The sequence below is a fragment of the Electrona antarctica genome (assembly GCF_951216825.1).
Source record: "Electrona antarctica genome assembly, chromosome: 11".
NCBI lineage: Eukaryota > Metazoa > Chordata > Actinopteri > Myctophiformes > Myctophidae > Electrona > Electrona antarctica.
The window spans coordinates 49,255,788-49,271,393 of NC_136792.1; the positions used below are offsets into that span (position 1 = coordinate 49,255,788).

The window sequence follows — 15,606 nt, forward strand, 5'->3', positions numbered from 1 at the left end:
CGGACACACTTGTCCCACATGTTGGTGACCCCTGGACTACATAGTGTATCATACAGAAGCAGTAAGCACTATATGCAAGCCAGTATAAGCAGACTGCCACTACAGAAGGACGGGGGGGGAGGTGGTACTGGTCTGGGACGGGGGTCTGCTGCTGGGTATAGTCTCGCGTTGCCAGACTGTTGCCTCTGTCTGGAGGCAACAGGAAGCTCTGATCATGAGTAAAATATAAAGCGGAAGTGGAGCCTCCTCCCCACTTCCGTTTCGTCTTTACAGTCGCACACATGCCAGCTTCCTTACTCGGATTTCGGGAGGTGTAGTTCCAGACTCTATATAGCATTCGGAGAATGTGGAATGGTTGTCTGGATACGCGAGACTAGTTGCTGGGTGAAATTTAAAAAAGTACCTTTCACAGTGTCGCATGAAGACCTGCTGTGTAGCTGCGTTCACACACTGACAGATGACTTTGTATTTGTAGCTTTGTAGCTGAAGTTGAAACCAGCTCAACTTTTTTGTGTAACTTTTGCAGCAAGCAGCTATACAAACGTCAGATGGCTTCCCATTGAAAATCAATGGTGGACTTGTATCTTTGTATCTGCCCGTGTGTAAATAGGTTTTCAATGGAATGGGTCCCGGGGTGGACCCAGGGGTGGTCTTTTAGATGGGTTCCCAGGGACCGTTTGTGAGTCTTACTTCAACGACCTTAAAGTACAGTACCGAGTACAGTATTGCATCCCGTGATTGCGTCCTTTCTCAATGTCGTGGGTCTAAGGATGCAGGATGCAGGCCATTTGCATCACTGATAATGTGTCCATTATTATGTTACTGTGAACTGCACCCGTATGAACAATGCACCAGTGGCGTGCACAGATAGACACTAGGGGGTGCTAGAGCACCCCCTGCCCTTTTGGCAATGTGCCCTTTCGAGAAAAAAAACACTTTTTTTGGTGCTTGCTACGACATAATGCTATACGTGTATACAGCATTCCCTCCCTTCTCACGGGGGAAAAAGGGAGGGAGATGCAGAGAGAGGACACCCCCCAGGCCCCTTTTCTACCGGTTAGGAACCGGTTTGGTTCTTTTTGGTTCTTCTTATAGTCCATGAGCCAGACCTCCAAAATTGGAACATTAACCCATTTTGGACTGAGGTCGATAAAAGAAAGGCAATTAAATCGTAACATTTTTCTGAAAAACCCATGTTTCCATGTCAGTGGTGCTCAACCTTTTTCATGTCAAGGACCCCCAGAATTATCTCTATTGGGTCACGGACCCCCATCTCAAAATATGTAGTTCCAGGGACCCCCCAGAAGCAAATATTTTAGTTAAAAATGTTCGCTCTGAAATATATATTCAAAGATTTGTGCCACATTTTCACGATTTTTCAAAAATAGCAGACCTACAAGCTTGTAGCGCGCCACTCGCGCTATGAGCTTGTAGATCTGCTATTTTCCAATAGCTAAAGCATAACATAATGCTTCAAACACCAAATGGGGTTCCCGCCCAAAATGGGTTTTAATTATGAATTGAGTGGGCAAAACTATACCTACGAACCAAAAAAGAACTGAACCGGTTCCCAACCGGTGGAAGATGGAGGGAGATGGAGAGAGAGAGAAGCACCCATAGGACACAGAACTCTCCAAGCCAGTCCTTCGGGGGGGCTCCGACAACGTGTAGACCACCCGTAGGCCTGTCACAATTATTACATCGTTATCTGCAATTATTACGCCGCAATATACGATTCCAAAATCGGAAACTATAAAGCTATTCCAGGTGGTCTCCAGCTAAATGAGATAGAGAGTTGGTATCCAAATAGACTTGTATTAGACCTTTAAAAGGACCACTTCACCACTTTTCAACCCATCTTCATATAATTAGTCCTCACTAATAAACATGATAAAATGGCACCATTTTTTTCTACTCAGTCTGCTTCTCATAGGAGGACTTTGGGCAGTTCAGATTTTTTTTAAACAATATTTTGTTAGAAAAATGTTTTGATTTTTATTATCATGAGAACGATGGCTTCCATTTTCGCATTGCAACTTTTCAGGACTAGAAAGCCTGCAGTTTCTATTAGCTTGGATTCCCCATCGATGATGTCACTGGTGGACGGGTTTCTGAACTGCCCACAGTCCTCCTATGAGACACAGACAAAATGGTAGCCATTTTATCATGATTATTAGTGAGGACTAGTATATGAAGATAGGTTGAAAAGTGGTGAAGTGGTCCTTTAACTCTTGAGCGTAAAATGAAACCAAATGGACCCATATACATCCGCATTTCTTAATTTACAAGAAGTTTACACAATTATAGAGAATGCTAAATAATCGTTATTTCGATCAACCATTCAATACAGCAATGGAATTGTTGACAAAATGATTAACCGACAACAAAATATTCTGTCGTCTCGGGTCTGAGAGAGAACAGTGGTCCGTCCGTGGCTCAAAGGCCAAATAAATAATGGGCCTTGATATGACAAGGGTCGAAAACCCCCTGCCCTAAGAAGGCACTGGAGTTGGACTGGGGAAGAAGGGGTGCATGCTACATGGAGTTGGGACTGGAAAGGAGGGGCGGTACATGCGTGAGGAGGATGAAGATGATTATGATGAGGGGGGGGGGGGGGAACAAACCAATCAGCGTGAGTAGCAGCAGCAGCAGCACAACCAACCGGAAAGCGGAGCCAGAGCCCTACCTCTGCCGGGGGGCAGGTTGTCGTCGTTGGTGGTGGGGGGCATGATGTTGTTTGGGGCTGTCTCTTCTTCTCGGTCACATCCAGGGCAGCGGGAGGAGGAGGAGGAGGAGTTTGGGTGTCGAACCTCTCGACCACTTCCTCCCCCTCCTCGCTTTCCGAAGACGCTTGGACTCTCCGGACCACAGAGTGGCTCCTCCCGTAAGCCTCCTCCTGCTCCTCTTCATCGATATCCTCCTCCTCCTCCTCTTCGTCCTCGGTCGGGAACTTCTGGCTCAGGGAGCACCTCTCCAACACCTCATCCTCCTCCTCCTCTTCCGCAGCAGCAACCACGACTTTCCGACTTACGTCGTTCTTTCGTTCGTCCGGACGTCTTTCCTCCGCGTCTCTCTCGTCCGCGACTCCTTCGACGACCTTTTCGCTCTGCTCCTGCTCCTCCTCCTCCTCCTCGTCCCACCCTCCTCCTCCTCCTTCTCCGTCGCTCCCTTCCGCTTTGCTCCGTTCCCCGCCGCGCTCCATCACTCCGTCGTCGACCCCTGTGCCGTCGTTTTCCGCACGGCGCCTCCTCTCCACCAGCCCTTTGCTCGCGTCAACCTCCTCCTCCTCCTCCTCCTCCCCTCCCTGGTCCTCGCACTCCTCCTCTATCTCCTCCTCTATCTCCGGGTCTTCGGCCTGCTCCTCCTCTCCCTCTCCCTTCCCCCCGACGACGCCCCAGCAACGTGCCTCCTTTCTTTTCGCGCCTCCCTCCTCCTCGTCGCTCACTTCTTCTTCTTCTTCCTCCTCCTCCCTGTCGTTTCTCCGTTTCTCCTCTTCGCTCACTTCTTCTTCTTCTTCCTCCTCGTGTTCCTCGCCTCCTTTCTCCTCCCCCGGTTCTTTGCCTCCTCCTACTCCTCCTTCGTCCTCTCCCGCCTCTCTCTCCCCTCCCTCTCTCTCCCCCTCTCCTGTCACCACCCACCCCGTGTTGTCCACATCCTCCCCCACCTCCTCCTCCTCCCGCCCCACGGCTCCTCCCCTCCCCGTCGCAGTTTGTCTTCCCCCGCTGGCGGCAAGGGGAGACAGCAAGAGGCGCGCTGGGGGTGGGAGGCCTCCGCGGAGAGCAGTGCCGCCCTCCTCCTCCTCCTCCTCCTCCTCCTTTGGGTTAGGGGGGGGGGGGGGGCATGTGCAACGTAGGCGAAGAGAAGAGAAGAGAAGAGAAGAGAAGAGAAGAGAAGAGAAGAGAAGAGGGAGGAAGGGGCGAGGAAAGTAAAGAGTGTGATATGGACAAAGAGGTGGAGGTGGACGGATGGCATGCGGATGGAGAAAGAAAGAGAAACAAGTTCACACTTTGGTAGGGAATTACGGTAGTTAGTTAGTTGTTAAATGACACATACTGGATACACAACACACACACACAAGGATCAGATTAGTGTAGCGAAGAGCGCGCTGGGAGTTCATAGATTTGCTATCTTCAAAATGATGGATGACCACTCGGTGTAGTTTTGTTTCACAAAACAACAACAGAGCGACAGTACCTTCGGTGAAAAGAATAAAGGATCTTCAAGCGTGGCGTACCTGGTGAGACGGAGGCTCTCCCGACAGGTTGAGGTCTTGCAGCTCTGGCTCGGTCCTCTCCTCCAGCGGAGCTGCGGCGCTGGCGTCACTGTCCTGCATCCACGGGTGAAAACAAAGCCCAAACTAGAAAAAGTGCCCTTCTGGGCACAGGTCTCCACCAGGAGGATAGGACTGTGTGAGATGTTTGGCAAAATGTTTAGGATTAATATAAACATGTTTTTGAGGCATTTTGTTCCAAAAATGTGTTTTGCAAAAATCAACCTGTTGGTGGCGCTATAACAGGCCAATGTGAAAAGGGTGGGATATATTCCTCAGCCTAGTAAGAAAATGTGTGAAAGATTTCACGTAAATTGCATGCTGCGTTCATGATTTGAGGCTTTTGTTCAAAACGGGGCAATCTTGCAAACTGTGAAAGCCAATTATAGCCAATTAGGATGGAATATGAAATATCGGACAGATCCGACTTGAGCACATGACCATAGAGATACTGTGTAACGATTTTTGGACAGAATCTGGAGTAGTAATATCAAAAAATGTGTTTTACAAAAGTCGGCCTCCTGGTGGCGCTATAAAAGGCAGATGCGGAAAATGCAGGTCAACGGTTTGTCCTTGGCCTCTAGGGAGTGTGCATGCAACGTTTCACGCAGATCGGTGCAGTTTTAGGTAAAAAATGTGAAAAGCTGCCTCATGGTGGCGCTATAACAGGCCGTTCTGGAAAATGTGGGGCAAAGGTTCATCGTTGGCATCCAGGGAGTGTGTGTGCAAAGTTTGGCATCGACCGGGTTAACGGTGCCGGAGATTAGCTGGTAACGGAAGGACGGACACACACACACACACACACACATGGACGGAGTGCAAAACATACTCTCTCCCCATGCCTTCGGCCTGGTGGAGACAATGAGGCCTAGTGTATAGGGCTGTAGCCTGTAACCATACGGTAACTGCATCTAAACATCGATTTTAATTTCAATGATCGAAGCATATTGATATGTAACCGGCAAAATATCCTATCATTTTACTTCGTATAGTATTGTTTTGCAAGTAAAAAAAACTAGAAATGCACCAGGCAGGCAGGCAGACAGATTTGCGCTCGACAGACAATCGAGCGCAAATATTTGCGCTCGATTTCGTAGACCTGGCAGCTTGTTTCTCTTGCAAAATACAAAATACAAAAGGACAGACAGACAGACAGACAGACAGACAGACAGACAGACAGACAGACAGACAGACAGACAGACAGACAGACAGACAGACAGACAGACAGACAGACAGACAGACAGACAGACAGACAGACAGACAGACAGACAGACCTCATACTGCAGACCTCCACCCAACACGTCCAGGTCCAGATGGAGGTTCTTCAGAAGTCTGGCTGACCCACGACCACTCAGCTGAGAGAGAGAGAGAGAGAGATAGAGAGACATTACCACTGAGCTGAGAGAGAGATAGAGACATTACCACTCAGCTGAGAGAGAGATAGACATTACCACTGAGTTGAGAGAGAGAGAGAGATAGAGAGACATTACCACTGAGCTGAGAGAGAGAGAGAGAGAGAGAGAGAGAGAGAGAGAGAGAAAGAGACATTACCACTGAGCTGATAGAGAGAGAGAGAGAGAGAGAGAGAGAGAAAGAGACATTACCACTGAGCTGATAGAGAGAGAGGGAGAGAGAGAGGGAGAGAGAGAGACATTACAACTGAGCTGATAGAGAGAGAGGGAGAGAGAGAGAGAGAGACATTACCACTGAGCTGATAGAGAGAGAGGGAGAGGGAGAGAGAGAGAGAGAGAGAGAGAGAGAGAGACATTACAACTGAGCTGAGAGAGAGAAATAGAGACATTACCAGTAGCCTTTTGCGAAAATAGGAAGCATATGTTCATTAAGTCGAAAAAAGAAAAGCGCATTGTCCGCTGTTTCCATAAAATGTGACTGATGGCCCATGGGAGATATGAAATAAGTTCATGAAATAAGCAGTAGGTGGCACTATTTTGCCAGTAAAGTGAGACGCATGTAATTTTACATTTATTTAACTTGTTGACGTTCTTTTAGGCTATACAAAAATATTATACACGGACTGCCTGGTTGGCAATTGGGCTACAAGTCCTTTATGCTGTGCAGAGGCTGTCCGGTTTTTGTAACCAATGAGTCCTCCGGCTCCTCGGAATTTAATGAACTATTAAACTATAAGCACTATAGCGCCGAGACCAGATTGAACCCTAAATATTAAAGTAATTTCCTGCCTTTCTATTTAAGGGTCATTCAACTTCAAGCCCATACTGGCCTACTTGTGAGAGATAGAAGAACTACATGAAACATAGGCTATTTGATTGCATAAATATCACAATAACTTGGAAGTCAGAATAAATAATAGGCCTATTATAGATAATAGATTATAGCCTATAAGCGATGCCTCGATGGACCTTTTCACCTTGATGAATAAGTAAAGTAACCCATGATCACAGTCATCACACCATTGATTTGATGCGCTTTGTGCGTGCTCTCTCTGCCCTCAGTTTAACGGACGGGACCCCATATATTGCGCTGTAATCTGATCCCTGGTCAGCACTTGATTCTAGCAGCCATGTGGGCATCTGCTGCTCTCACGCCAATAGCCAGCATACAAAGAATAATGATTTGTTGTGTAATGCTTGTCTTAACCCATTTAGGCCTGACGTTGACATTTAAAAATAATGTTTTCTAAATCATGACAATTTTCAGAAAGATTTGAGGGACATTTTGACGATTTTTCAAAAATAGCAGACCTACAAGCTCATAGCGCGCCACTCGGTGGCGCGCTATGACATTTTGGTTGCTTATGCAATGAATATAAGAATAGATGAAGCATGCATGGATCGAATAGCCTGCAGGGACCAGGCAGGTTATATAAAAGTTTAAAAACATCCTTAATTGGCGGGGATAGATTCGACATCATAGCGTAGTCCGTGTGTGTGTGTGTGTGTGTGTGTGTGTGCGTGTGTGCGTGCGTGATCGTCCGATCAGCGGGCGGTCCCCCTCCCTTGCATCCACTGATTACCTCGTTTAGCGACAGCTTGTCTTCATCGTCCTCATCATCATCATCATCCTCGTCCAAGCCGGGCAGAGAGAGAGACACCTTCTCCTCCTGTCTGCTGCCCAGGACACTGGAGCTGCGGAGAACCTGAGAGACAGACAGGCAGGCAGGCAGACAGGCAGGCAAGGGGGAGGAGGAGAAAGGCGGTCAAGACGAGAGCGTAATTAGAATGGAAGTGATGACACAAATACAATAATGAGCAGACAAAGTTCAAACTGCTCATTTGACCTTCTAGTGCTCTTACCCCCAGAGAGGAGGAGGTCTTGAGGGGCTCCAGCGCCCCAGCGCTGCCCAGGGACCCCCTGAGAGCCGGGATGGGTCCAGAGAGCGGACCCCCGGGGCCGTCCAGACCTCTGAGAGGAGCCAGGCTGCCCAGAGGCGACGGCAGGGAGCCCAGGCCCGAAACCAAGCCCTGAAGAAGGAGAAGGATGGACGGGTCATTAACCTCGTGTTAGTCCCGGCAGCCAACAGGCTTCTTGCGGAGGGAGCGGGGTTTATGATCGGGGCGGGAGCGGATGGTTAAATTACGTCATGTTGTAGTGGTCACTGGTTTGTAGTCATCAGGCAGGAACTGCCAAACCGTTATCAGAATTACCCAATATATTTCGGTATATTTGTAATTTGGTATATCCATCTTTTATTCCAAGTCGTAGCGACTGGCGAGACTAAAAACAAACAGGGGGGGACCAAAAAAAAAGCGATGCAGTTTTTATTTTATTTTTTTATCACCTGGTCTGACCCATTTTGGGCGGGAACCCCTTTTGGTGTTGGCATTATGTTATGCTTTAGCTATTGAAAAATAGCAGATCTACAAGCTCGTAGCGCGCCACCGAGTGGCACGCTACGAGCTTGTAGGTCTGCTATTTTTGAAAAATCGAAGAACGACTGACATAGAAACATAGCTTTTTCAGAAAACTGTCAGGACGTAGAAGACATTTTTAGAATCTGATCTCAGGTCAAAATGGACTAAACCACGCCTACTCGCCTAGACCGGATCACACGGGCGATTTAGCAACACAGACCAGGCTTTCCTCCGAGGTGGAGGAAGCCTGTTGACAGAGTACGGCAGCCGGGGGTGTGGAGTCCGAGTGGGACATTTGGTATATAGTTTTTCTTAATGGCCTAAAATATGAATATATGAATTCACTTGCTGACCGGCTGTCGGTATTGCGCAATTGTTTTTTATAGGGGTTTATATGTGACCATACCAACATTAACCCATTTTGACCTGAGATCAGATTCTAAAAATGTCTTCTACATCCTGACAGTTTTCTGAAAAAGCTACGTTTCTGTGTCAGTCGTTCTTCGATTTTTCAAAAATAGCAGACCTACAAGCTCGTAGCGCGCCACTCGGTGGCGCGCTATGAGCTTGTAGATCTGCTATTTTTCAATAGCTAAAGCATAACATAATGCTAACACCAAAAGGGGTTCCCGCCCAAAATGGGTTAACTCCTTTGTAACCAAGACCGAGATCAATAATGCACAGGTAGCCGGGGACGAGATCCCGAGATTTGATAAATTAGCCTTAATCCATTAAGCCTTAAAATATTATTGACCTTATTTTAGCGTCGTCGCTAGCCACCGCTAGCGTCCATGTAAGGAACAGCCAATATCCCTGTGTGCACGCCGTCTTTACTGACAGTATGGCTCATGATGGGATGAATTTCCATGATCAGAGCCTAATAAAACATGAATTTGATCTCCCGCTAAACAAAACAATGATCGCATGGCTAGTACGCCTCTGTGGGCCTCAGTAGAACACGGCACTCTGGCCTGTGCCGTGGCTCAGTGGTCCAGGCACCTTGGCTGGTAATCCAGTCTGGCAGTGTGCCGCGGGTTCGACTCCTGATCCCGACGGCCTTTACTGCATGTCATCCCCCCCATCTCTCTCCCCATTTCCTGTCAGCCTACTGTCTGTCCCTCCATAAAATATATAAAATAAAAAAAGGCGAAAGCCACAAAAAAAAACATTAAAAAAAGAACACGGCACTCTGGTACTTTCGGTTTCAACAAGAGCTCTTCTTCTCTGCTGCTCATGTTGCACATTTAGCTGGCACTCGGCACCTACCGCCCCCTATGGGACCTGGTATAGAGGGTATGCGCATGCATAAAGTGAATGGCAGATCGAGTGGAAAATCGAGTGGCAAAGTGAGTGACAAAGTGAATTTAATGTTGTTTAAAGTTATTTAATGCAATCAATTATGACTTTTCTGTTTGGATGTATGAGCTGTCAAGGTCCAGAAAGTAGTTTTTTGCCACTCAGTAGGTGTTCCAGCATAACTTCCGGGTATGATGATGATGTCACACACATACCCTCTATACAAGATACTTTACCTTCAAGGTGTCTTTCTTCTTCTTCTCCTTCTTCTCCTTCTTCTCTTTCTTCTTCTTCTTCTCCTTGTCCTTTTTGCCTGGGGCGCCCCCGGTGGTGGTGGTGATGGCGTTGGAGCCGCCGGGCCCCACCGTGCCGGCGCTGCGCTCGCGCTCGGTGGCCACCAGGCGGCGGTAGTGCTCGTCACACGGGTGGTCCCAGGTGGACTGGGCCGTGGCGAAGTTGAAGTAGTACACGTCACCCGTCACGTCCTGACTGTGGGGGGAGGAGGGGAGGGGGGAGGAGGAGGAGGAGGTGGGGGTCACTTCAACGACTCACATAACATGGACGGATGGATGGATGGGTGGATGGATGGATGGATGGATGGATGGATGGATGGATGGATGGATGGATGGATGGATGGATGGATGGATGGGTGGATGGATGGATGGATGGATGGATGGATGGATGGATACATGTCACTATCGGTACGGCTTTAACCCATTCAGGCCTGACCTCGAAATTTAAACAAAATCTTCTAAATCCTCCAGTTTTCTGAAATAAATATTTTCACGATTTTTCAAAAATAGCAGACCTACAAGCTCGTAGCGCGCCACTCGGTGGCGCGCTATGAGCTTGTAGATCTGCTATTTTTCAATAGCTAAATTATAACATAATGTATGTAACACCAAAAGGGGTTCCCGCTCAAAATTCGTTAACCCATTTAGGACTGAGACCAAATTCAAAAAATGCCTTCTAAATCATGCTAAATCAAAACCCATGTTTCTAGATCAGTGGTTCTCAAACTATATTTGGCCACCGACCGACCCCCATCTGAAAATATGTTGTTGTTCCAGGGCTGATTCCACCCGAAGCCTCACTACACTCACCAGGGCTTCCACTCGCGAGGCAGCGGGGCAACGATGCCCTCCCTGGCCAGCCACAGGAGCTCCGGCTCCCCATCTGGATCAATGCCAATCTCTCTGGCATACTCCTGGATCTCTGAGATAGAGAGACATTAGACAGAGACAGGGAGAGGGAGAGAGGCCGGGGGGTGGAGAGAGAGAGAGGGAATTAGAAGGACAATATCAGTCACCAGAACCAAGGACGGGTGTTTTCGATGAATCGATCATGGTTCAAATGGAGTGTAAAAATATATATATTGACATATATATATATATATATATGTCAATTATCCAATTACTGAATCGAGCAACTTAAAAACTGGTGTTCCCAAAAGCCCGAGTTAGGCGATGACAATGAGATGACCCACATTTGTTTTGAACACCTACCTTGTTCCGAGGGGGTATAGTTCTCATCATAGTCCTCTTCTAGAATGAGCTGGTCTCCTATGAGAGCAGCTGCAGTCATCCTGGACACAGCTGTATGGATGGAGACAGAGACGCAATGATGACACAGTGTATGTGTGAGGTGGTTCTCTATGGACTGAGTAAGTAGAGTGACCGGTAGAGCGGCCGCATGGGACGCGCGAGGTTCCCGGGTTCGATCCAGGGCTCCCCCAGAGTTAGTGTCTTAGGGCAGATTCACACTGAGTCCGTTTGATTCAAACTGTTCCCGAATATAGTACGATTGCCTGGTCCCCCGCTGGCCATGGTTCACATTGGCCTTGATTCTTCCACACCCGAGTACACTTCATTCAACAACTGTATTCAATGCTTTCACATTGCAGCGATCCGTATCCGAGTACACTTCATTCAACTGTATTCAATGCTTTCACATTGCAGCGATCCGTATCCGAGTACACTTCATTCAACTGTATTCAATGCTTTCACATTGCAGCGATCCGTATCCGAGTGCACTTCATTCAACTGTATTCAATGCTTTCACATTGCAGCGATCCGTATCCGAGTACACTTCATTCAACTGTATTCAATGCTTTCACATCGATCCGTCAGAGAACATTTAATTCAATCACTCCAGAGACTACCTCCATGTGGTCCCGGGAACGGTTGGGGTGATCTGCTCCCAGGAACGGTACGCACTACGCAGCATTCACACTAACCACAACATCTGCCAAGTGGTCCCGAGCCGAGTGCGCACCCGAGAGCCGGGACCGTAGTGTGAATCTGCCCTTAGTGTCCTTAAGCAAGACTCTGAACCTTTAATTGCTCCCGATTAGATGTTCAGGTTGGTGCCATCGGTGTGTGAGAACTGTTAATGTGTCTGTGAACTGTGAATGTGTCTGTAATGCACAATATAAAGGAAAAAAAGTTAAGTCAAATTGTCTACACGTTTGTGCGTGCAGGGCTTTTTCTTCTCGTGTAAGACCTGATCTATCCGCATGATTCTAAAAGTCGACAAAGACCCGCCCTCGGTCACACCCCGCCTGCCTCTGGTCTTCATCGGGTCTCAGAGACCTGATACATTTTGCACAGAGTTTTTAATTTGTCACTGCTGTTTGATCTGCAGAACTGATTAATGTAATTTATTTGTATGTGTAAACTTGAAACATTATTGCACTGGAAAAAGGTCTCTTTTCCCTTCATCTTTATCTTTCTTAGTAGCTGGGTCTGAATTCGTCCAAAATCAACAAGATCGTGCACTTGGTGACAAGTTTTTGATTTTTGGTATGATGGTAGGTATGGTTATAAGGTTTTCAAAAACCATCGCAAACGAGTTGGGAGCGTCCCCTAGTGGCCTGTTTGCAATGAATCTAATATTAAATGGGTCAGTATATGGCTAAAAATCTAAATAATTGATAAGAGATTTTCCAATGGATTCTATTAGTATTGGGTGTGCTAAATAACATACTAAGAAATTAGGAAAAAATAACTTCTGGAAAGGCATCATTTTCAAGATGGCGTCCACGATGGCTGCCAGGAGCTTAAAATGCCTATAAACTGGGATTTAATACATAAAAAATCATAACAATTATACTCTTGGTGACAAGTTTTTGATTTTTGGCATGATGTTAGGTATGGGTATAAGGTTTTCAAAAACCATCACAAACAAGTCGGGCTCGCCCCCTAGTGGTCTGTTTGCAATGAATATAATATCAAATGGGCCAGTATATGGTTAAAAACCATAATAATTGATAAAAGAGATTTTTCAATGGATTATATTAGTATTGGGTGTGCTAAATAACATACTAAAGAATTAGGAAAAAATAACGTCTGGAAAGGCATCATTTTCAAGATTGCGTCCACAATAGCTGCAAAATGCCTATAAAGCTGGGATGAATGAATGAATCCAATGCTGGCCTATTTAACATTGGATTCATTGCAAACAGACCACTAGGGGGCGAGCCCAACTCGTTTGCGATGGTTTTTGAAAACCTCATGCCCATACCTAACACCATGCCAAAAATCTAAAACTTGTCACCAAGTGCATAATTGTTATGATTTTGTATGTATTAAATCCCAGTTTATAGGCATTTTAAGCTTACTGAGGCCACCGTGGACGCCATCTTGAAAATTATGCCTTTCCCGAAGTTATTTTCACCCAAAATGTTTATATGTTATTTAGCATACCAAATACTAATAGAATCCATTGGAAAATCTATTTTATCAATTATAAAAAAAAAATTAAACATATTTAATCCAAGCTTTATAGGCATTTTGCAGCTATTGTGGACGCAATCTTGAAAATGATGCCTTTCCAGAAGTTATTTTTTCCTAAATTTTTAGTATGTTATTTAGCACACCCAATACTAATAGAATCCATTGATTTTTTTCTTTTATCCATTATTATGGTTTTTAACCATATACTGGCCCATTTAATATTAGATTCATTGCAAACGGACCACTAGGGGGCGAGCCCAACTCGTTTGCGATGGTTTTTGAAAACCTTATGCCCATCCCTAACACCATACCAAAAATCAAGAACTTGTCACCAAGTGCATAATTGTTATGATTTTGTATGTATTAAATCCCAGTTTATAGGCATTTTAAGCTCCCGGCAGCCATCGTGGACGCCATCTTGAAAATGATGCCTTTCCAGAAGTTATTTTTTCCTAATTTTTTAGTATGTTATTTAGCACACCCAATACTAATAGAATCCATTGGAAAATCTCTTTTATCAATTATTTTGATTTATAACCATATAGCCTACTGACCCATTTAATATTAGATTCATTGCAAACGGACCACTAGGGGGCGCTCCCAACTTGTTTGCGATGGTTTTTGAAAACCTTATAACCATACCTACCACCATACCAAAAATCAAAAACTTGTCACCAAGTGCACGATTTTAACGAATTCAGACCCAGCTGTATAATAGTATTGGTGTACTATAATTAGATTAATACAAGATAATCAACACAAACACTTAATTTAGAACACACCCAAATCAAATCAAATCACAGCGTACGTGTTCGTGTTCAATCAATTATTCCATCAAAGCAAACGGCATAAACAATATTAGTTTGCCTCTTCTACAAAATGAAAAGTTACAAGGCTGCATTCTGCATCTGTCGTGCGTGCCAAGCTGTCATTCTCTGTTCCTCGTATTATACCGTATATACCGTTGTCTTGTATAAGTTGTATTATTTCCCACCACAGAGTAACCTCAGGTCAGTGTCACCAAACTATCCACCATCCACCAAATTAACCCTTACATGCGGGGTCTGTAACTCTGAGTGTACACATGGAACCAAATGGACAGGTCTGTAACTCTGAGAGTGTACACATGGAACCAAATGGACCCTTACAGGTCTGTAACTCTGAGAGTGTACACATGGAACCAAATGGACAGGTCTGTAACTCTGAGAGTGTACACATGGACCCTTACAGGTCTGTAACTCTGAGAGTGTACACATGGAACCAAATGGACCCTTACAGGTCTGTAACTCTGAGAGTGTGCACATGGAACCAAATGGACCCTTACACTCTCAGAGTTGTTATTTTTAATCAAATGGGGGTCCGTGGTCTTATGCCAGTCAAACTGGGGTCCTTATTGCAATTTAAATTATAAGGTTCAGTGATGTAAACTATGTCTATACTGTAAGAGAGTGGAACCAAATGGACTCGCATTTCGTCCATTTGTAACACTGTCAGAGTTACAATTACCACCAGTGTGAATGACAGGACAGCTGTTGCATGTTCTGTCCATCTTAAAAAGGTTGACAGACACACACACACACACACACACACACAGTAGACCATGTCAAGCAACAAGTGTGTGTGTGTGTGTGTGTGTGTGTGTGTGTGTGTGTGTTTACTGTGAAGTAAAGCCTAACAAACAATACGGTTCAGAAAAGGATTTTTTTTAAACTAACAAATCAAATCGATTTGTAAATTATTCTAACAGTCAAAGTTATGCTAGTTGTTGTGTTTAGCATCTCAGTTTTAGCACAGTAGCCTCTCTTCTCTTCTCTTGTTTTGTTTAGCTGTCAAAGCTAATGTTAACAACAGTTAAACAATACGTGCTGCTGTTTTCTTACCAAGATGATAGAAGTGTTGTGACGAGCCTGGGCGTCAGAACGGCTCAGTTAGTGTTTAAATCCATCATGTTGAAGCAGACATAGAAGGATTAGCACCACTATAGAAACATGTTAGCATCATAATGCTACCACTAGCAACATCACATCACCAAGGACGCTTCACCACGGTTGCCAGATTTTGTGAGAGAAATACACAATTTGGTCTATGAATACAAGCCCCAAAGAAGCGACATAGGCTACCCATATTTGAGAATGCTTTAAAAAAATGAAAAAAAATGACAAATGTGGAATATTTTTTTGCCCATGGGCATGGGCTCAAATAAGCAACTACACTTTAGAAACAAGCTCCAAAAAACGCAACCTGAAACTGACAAAGCAACGTTACAGAAAAACAAGCCCAAAGTAGCTTACAATAAGCAGACATGGCAACACTGTTCACTCGTTATGATGTTACACTGGAAGCGGTGACCTATCGAATTGTGTAGCGTAGAGCGCGCTGTTTGACGCGTGTGCATGGCGAAAATCCATGATTGATTGATTGATTGAAATATGTATTAACAGTTTGCAGAATTACAGTACATTTCAAGCACAAA

At 45.4% G+C, this 15,606-nt stretch overlaps 1 protein-coding gene across 2 annotated transcripts in view; it reads right to left on the reverse strand.

The window, feature by feature from the left end:
- cep164 (centrosomal protein 164) overlaps nucleotides 1–15,174 on the reverse strand; it is a 54,534-nt gene extending 39,360 nt beyond the window's left edge. For both annotated transcript variants that reach the window (XM_079514020.1, XM_079514019.1), the window contains exons 1-8: nucleotides 15,014–15,174; nucleotides 10,905–10,994; nucleotides 10,503–10,614; nucleotides 9,636–9,888; nucleotides 7,546–7,713; nucleotides 7,266–7,388; nucleotides 5,545–5,625; nucleotides 4,235–4,327 (exon numbers count right to left, since the gene is read on the reverse strand). In XM_079514020.1, the coding sequence (XP_079370146.1) occupies nucleotides 4,235–4,327; nucleotides 5,545–5,625; nucleotides 7,266–7,388; nucleotides 7,546–7,713; nucleotides 9,636–9,888; nucleotides 10,503–10,614; nucleotides 10,905–10,983 (909 nt within the window). In that variant the 5' untranslated portion in view covers nucleotides 10,984–10,994; nucleotides 15,014–15,174. The remainder of the gene's footprint in view (nucleotides 1–4,234; nucleotides 4,328–5,544; nucleotides 5,626–7,265; nucleotides 7,389–7,545; nucleotides 7,714–9,635; nucleotides 9,889–10,502; nucleotides 10,615–10,904; nucleotides 10,995–15,013) is intronic.
- Nucleotides 15,175–15,606: the final 432 nt, after the last annotated feature.